This window comes from Volvox carteri (assembly GCF_000143455.1).
Source record: "Volvox carteri f. nagariensis unplaced genomic scaffold VOLCAscaffold_24, whole genome shotgun sequence".
Classification (NCBI taxonomy): domain Eukaryota; kingdom Viridiplantae; phylum Chlorophyta; class Chlorophyceae; order Chlamydomonadales; family Volvocaceae; genus Volvox; species Volvox carteri.
Window position 1 is genome coordinate 1,576,083 of NW_003307567.1, and position 5,965 is coordinate 1,582,047.

Below are 5,965 nucleotides of genomic sequence, written 5' to 3' on the forward strand. Positions count from 1 at the left end.
CATCGCCATGGTGTACATCGGTGTCTGTACGGCGGTACATCAGTACAACATTACGTCAGAAAGTAGTATCACCTTCCGGATGGTGATAAGTTTGTAGGCGCCTTTCCTGACACCACAGCGCTCCAAGGAGGAGGAGACGGAGGAGTTGTAAGCCAGACGTAAGAGCAGATGGATCCGAAACCGACGGACGGATGGATCCCAGGGGTGAGTCACCTCACACCTGGTTAAAACACGGCACCACTCGGCATAGTCGCAATTCCCCCCCCATCACCCTAAAAATCCCCTCAACCTCACCAATATACAGCACTCGGCCACAAACCGCCATGAGCTCCAAAATGGCCAGTACGAGGTCGTTGACGTAACAGAATCCAAACGCCCTGTACGGCATGCCGTGATGCATGCCGCCGCCCCAGTGTACGGCAACATCGCACAGCCCATGCGCCAGGTCGCGTGCGGCAAGGATACTGCCCGCAGCCTGTGTTGGGTTGGGCCCCGTGTGCGTGCGTGTGTATGTGTGTGTGTCAGAGCATAGGCGAATGCATGTGTACACGTACATGCAAGTGCCTCTTCCTTGGGGATGAGGATAATTGTCAGAACACGCAAATGCAGTGTAAGACACGAGCATTTTGAAGAAGAGGAAGAATATGTCCCCTTCCGAAGCATGCGCACTAGGTACGTAGCTAGGTATATACGTTCTGCAGCACTCATACGTTTCCCTCCTACTTTTAGAAGAGAACCATACAGGTTGACATACAGGTTGACATACAGGGCGACATACTTGGTGACATACGTTGGGGGGCCCGGGGCTGGTGGGGGATCACGTCGTCAGCACAGATACAGTCCTGACAACCCCCCTAGACCAAGTCCCCAACAACCAACGACTACCAACCGCCAGGCCCGGCAGCTGGGCCCATTCTTATAAATGGCTGCCAGGACTGCCTCTCCTTCACTCCTCCCTAACTACGCCCTCCCACCTCAACCCTCCCTGGACGGTCCTGTCCCACCCACCCCCCTCCCACCAACCCCCCATCCCACCACACCCCGATTGCAGCATCGTATGGATTGCTGTAGCGACTACGACTGCTTCTTGACGGCTGGCACCGCTATCAACATTGAGCTGTCGTAAATGAGCTATCAATACTCAAGTCAGCCACTTTCAACATGACATCGTGTCGCGATAAATAAAACTCCAGACATGAATCCAAGGGTTTTCCCTTGGGCAATGGGCAATGTCTCTTGCTTGTGCGGCGCCAATCAGGCGCCAATCACGACTGACACACAGCAAGAGTCAATGCGACACATGTATGGAAAAAAACACCCCTGATCGCGCATCCCCACCTACAGCCCAACCCCTGCTGCTAGTGCGAGTCTCTGACACGGCCTCCCCGCTTCGACGCACACGAGCGCCGGCCTTTCCCAGCTCCTACCCCCCCCCTGGGCGATATAACCCACCTGTAACCCCACGTATCTAAGTAGTCCAGGGAAAATGGGACAGTCGCCCCCCTCATCGTCATCATCGTCCTCGTCCTCGTCGCTATCGTCGTCGTCGCTCTCCTCCGCCTCCGTCGCGCGTACGGCATTCGTCAGCGCGGCCACCGCCGTCGCGGCCTGGCGCGATGGTCGTGAATGGGTACCGCCGCCAGCAGCGCCGCCAGTAGCCGCCGTTGCATCCGCAGGCTGCGTGGCGCTGGCCGGCGGGTCGTCATCCTCGTCTGAAATCTCCTCCTCATCCTCGTCCTCGTCGTCGCTGTACGAGCGCCGCTTCTTCTTCGACCGCTTTTTGTTGTTGCCTCCGCCACCACCCTTACCGCCCTTGCCTCCGCCACCGCCGCTTTCAGCCTTTCGCTTCTTCGACACACCACCGCCGCCACCTCCCCCCCCACCACCGCCGCCGCCACCGGTCTGCTGGCCTGCTTTCCCTGGCGCTATCACCTGCCCCGGTCGTACCATTGTCAGCGCCGGCCGCGCACCCGCGGCGACGCCGCCGCCACCGGGAAGCCCAGGCCGCGCCGGCGCTGCCGTTCCAGTCGCTCCCGCCGGCGCCGCTGCCGCTTGCTTCAACTGCATCTGCAGCTGGTGCTGCCGCAGGTACATAATTAGCTGCTGATGTTGCGCCGGCGTCAGGGAACCGGCGCTGCCTGACGGAGCCAGCTTGGTCACAAGTTGCGTCGCCAGCGCAATTAGCTGCGGCGGCACGTACAACTCCTCCGCCGTCGGCGGTGCTGGCACAGGCGCCGGCCACGCTGACTTGGCCTCTACCTTGGCTTCCGCCTTCACTATCTGGTGCTGCGGCGCCGACGGAGGTTGAGGTTGCTGCCGACCCACATTCCCTCCCTGCGTCAGGGGCTCCGGCTTCGGCCGCAGGGGCTGCTGCGGCTGCTGCCGCTGTGCCGGCTGCTGCTGCCGAGCGGCGGCTCCGCCGCCGGCCCGCGGCGGCGGCGGCGCCGCGGCGCCGCGGGCCGGCGCAGCCGCTGCTGCTGTTGCCGGCGCCGCGTCCTCGTCTTCCGTGCCCTGCGGCGCCGCCTGGCGACATACCGACAGACCAAATAGCGCCAGATCCTCCCCCAGCAGCTCCTGCTGCTGCTCTACTGACATGGTCTCCAAGTCCAAGGTGTCCAAGTACTCTAGGAAGGCGATGTATTCGTCGGTGTGAAACCGGCGCAACTGGTCGGTTGTGGCCGGAGGGTAATCGCGCACGACTTGAACAGCGGGGTCGTCAAACAGGCCCCACAGCTCCGCCAGACGATGGGTCAGATGCAGGCGGTGCGGGACCATGGGGTGGTCTTCCCCTAGGCTGAACATGGACAGCTCAGGGTTGTAGTAGATGCGTGTGCGAGGAGTGGGGTAGCTCTGCTGTTGTTGAGTTTGCGAAGGTTGGACTGGCGCGGTGCGTGCGGCTGCTGCGGTCCCTGCAGCCGTCGCGGGTATAGGAGGTGCTGTCCCTGCGTCTGGCCCGGCGGGTGCCAGGGCCGACTGCGCGGCCGCTGCAGCGCTGACACCTCCTGCTGCTTTCATGGCGCTGGAATCCATGGGCTTGCAGTTTCCCAGGTTTTCGCTGTGCGCTGTAGGTCCTGCGCTACTAGGCTTGGGCGCTCCGCGCGGAGCTGATGATGAGGCGGCGATCGATGGAAGGTAAGCTTCCGATGCTCGTAAGGTTTCGCAAAGCAGGCTGGCAAGGCTGGATACTTGCCTGAGCCGGGTTCGCCCGCTCGATGGCGGGTGCGCCTATGACTGATCAGGAAAACGAGGCTGACCCCATGGCGCGAGCCTTGCTATGATCCAGGGTCCGTAACAACGATGCCCCGTAGGAAACCTTGGCGGGGGACTACACACCGCAGGGGATTTGGGATTGCGTACCGTCGACAGATACCTGTGTACCTGTGCCTTATTTGTTATATGCTATAGCGATGCATAACATGGGTTTCGTTGGTCTCGTTCCTGTTGGAGCAACAGAAGCAGCACTCCACTTCCGAACGGGACCCTCCTGGAGTGAGGAGCTTGGAACACAATCATCCTGTTGCATGGGAATATCTCGGAAACCAGCAGCTGTCTTGCCTCTCCATTGTCCTAGTATATAGATTATATAACGTTCTCGACAAAAGTATTGACCTGCATTCGGAACTCCACACGAGATTGAGCTGAACCACATAAATACACGTGAGGGCGCACCACAGCCGTGATGCAACCGTTCCGGAGTCAAGTATTGGGCAAAGCCCAGCAGCAACAGGCACGTCCAGCGAGCACCGGCAACGGATATTCTGACGCCATATGCATCATTTGAAGTGGCAGCTTTACCTGCAGGCGCCCTGCATACCAGGCTTACTTAATCCTCCCAGATGCTGCCGGGGATTGCGGGGTCCTCCACGCCTTGGCGCTGTTTCTGAAAGCACTAACGGGAATGGGAAGGTATGGGCCTTTTTTTAGTTTTGCCTCAACGTATATGGACCAGTTTCATGGTTTGCACCAAGTTGCCACTTACTGTGAAGACGACGACTGGAGTGCTGTTGGCACAAAACTGCAGGTTCACAACAAGCAGCTCAAGTTCTTTTATTTTGACCCTAGTAATCCTGAAGAAGTTCGGGAGACATATGCCAAGCATCGTGAAAATCACAGGTCTGAGATGTATTGGTGTTTGGCTATTGTAGTGTCGACTTCGTGGGATGCAAGCCACGCAGCAGTGACGCTTGGCGTCTTGTTCACCTCCAGAACGTTTCTTATATTGCAGTCGTCATCACACAAGCAGCACTGGCACCAGCAACAGCTACAATGGGAACGGGAATGGATACATCGGTAACGGGGTTCACCAAAACAATGGCCACGCAGCGAATTCTCAGTCTCATGGCCATAGCTCCTCGCAAGTGAGTGTGAATTGTTCTTGGTAGTACGTGGTTCGTTTCCTTGGGAACTTTGACCTTCTGCGGCTGGGCGGGTGTCCGATTATACAACTTCGATATACGCACACATGGGGGGATGCATTAACGCGGCTTCCTGTTGGCTGGAAGGGTAGCGCGTCTCTTATGTACGATCGATGGGTTGGAAAGCACCTGCCCGGTGCTGCAAACCCACCTCAACCATCTTTTGCTTTCGCTGTGCGCAATCCCTACAGCCCAATATGCACACGCGGGCATGGAAATACCTCCTCCCCCCTCCCCGCTTGACACCCAGTTCCATGCCTTTCACGATCTGCTCTACATCTGTAGCTTCTGCACGTGAAGGACAGCAGCAAAGACCTCGTGCAGCTGCAGCGAATGAGCGCGCAGCTTGAAGAGGCGCGTTCCACGCTTGCCAAGCTGCAGCAGTATGAGGTTCTATACAAGGAGTCACGGATGAGGTCTAAACAAATGCAAGCAGAGGTGGCCACGTTGCAGGTAAAATATGCAAAGGCTGCGCACTTTGGGAGGTATCCCGGGACAATATCCACGCGCAATTAAGGACCGTAGGGTTTGCCAGGACGCGAATATCCGGACAATACGACCCTACATTCCGGCTTCTCCTGCTTCCTCTTCAATGCTGCCGACTGCTTTCCAAATGCCGTACGCAGCAACTGCTGGCAGACAAGGATGCCGAGCTGGCGCGGCAGTACAAGCGCATGGAGATGGAGGCCAGCGAGCGCAGTGGCCTCCGCTCGCAGTTCAACAGCGCAGTTGAGGAGGTGAAGGCGCTGAAGCACGAGCTAGAGGAGGCGAGGCAGGCCATGCTGGAGCTGCGGGTGCGGCATTCAGGCCGATCTGGTGGTCGTGTTCGGGATAGCGGATTAGCGGGCTAGGCTTCTCCCTGTGTAGGCGTTCCCTGTTCAGGTGCTGGGCGGTTAATTGGGCGATGCTAAATTTTCAAGGGCTGGGTTTCGGAGGCGGATTTCCGGGCGGACTAGGTTGGTTCCGGCGTTGGCCTGGGCTGTCATTTCACACTGGCACGATTGTACGAGGATACGCAACTAACAACTGACGCTTCGCATCCCGTACAGGGCGTCATACCTGTTAACGTGACCCTGAGGCGCGGGCGTTCTTCGGCGCTGCTTGAGGACGGCAGTAACAACGGTGGCGTCTCCTCACCGGACGTGCTGTCGAGCCTGCAGGGCCTAGCGAAGCAGCTCGCAGAGGGCATGGAGCAGGAGGTTGGCAGCCTGTTTGGCGGCGGTGTCGGAAGGCGTGACGTTTAGGAGGCGGCGGTGTGCTGCAGACCGAGTCCTCGTGTATGAGCAGTTGTTCACTTTGCTTGGAGAGGACGACCAGAGACTGGGGGCCATCGAAGAGGTTACGGCTCCGGGGAGACACCGCGATGCATGACTGCAGCGAAGTGAGCAGCTCTTTAACCGAGAGGCGACCAAGCGCACGCAGCTGGGCCGAGGGCGACCGCAACGACCGCGACGTGGGCGTCGGATTGACCTCCTTCTGCGGAGTCTGTAGAGCCCGAGAGCCGCTCAAGTAAGATAGGAGCGCTGCCCGTGGGGACCGTATCTGGTTTT

General features: G+C 58.8%; 2 protein-coding genes across 2 annotated transcripts in view; one reads left to right on the plus strand and one right to left on the minus strand.

The window, feature by feature from the left end:
* Window positions 1–3,015, minus strand: part of VOLCADRAFT_61462 (uncharacterized protein) — a gene marked incomplete at both ends in the record, with an annotated part of 6,728 nt that extends 3,713 nt beyond the window's left edge. Inside the window, 3 exons of the mRNA XM_002951598.1 lie at window positions 272–475; window positions 1,453–1,527; window positions 2,590–3,015. Coding sequence (XP_002951644.1) covers window positions 272–475; window positions 1,453–1,527; window positions 2,590–3,015 — 705 coding nt within the window. The remainder of the gene's footprint in view (window positions 1–271; window positions 476–1,452; window positions 1,528–2,589) is intronic.
* A 1,296-nt stretch (window positions 3,016–4,311) lies between these two features.
* Window positions 4,312–5,965, plus strand: part of VOLCADRAFT_117874 (uncharacterized protein) — a gene marked incomplete at both ends in the record, with an annotated part of 10,112 nt that continues 8,458 nt past the window's right edge. The window contains 4 exons of the mRNA XM_002951520.1: window positions 4,312–4,358; window positions 4,721–4,868; window positions 5,042–5,209; window positions 5,465–5,614. Coding sequence (XP_002951566.1) covers window positions 4,312–4,358; window positions 4,721–4,868; window positions 5,042–5,209; window positions 5,465–5,614 — 513 coding nt within the window. The remainder of the gene's footprint in view (window positions 4,359–4,720; window positions 4,869–5,041; window positions 5,210–5,464; window positions 5,615–5,965) is intronic.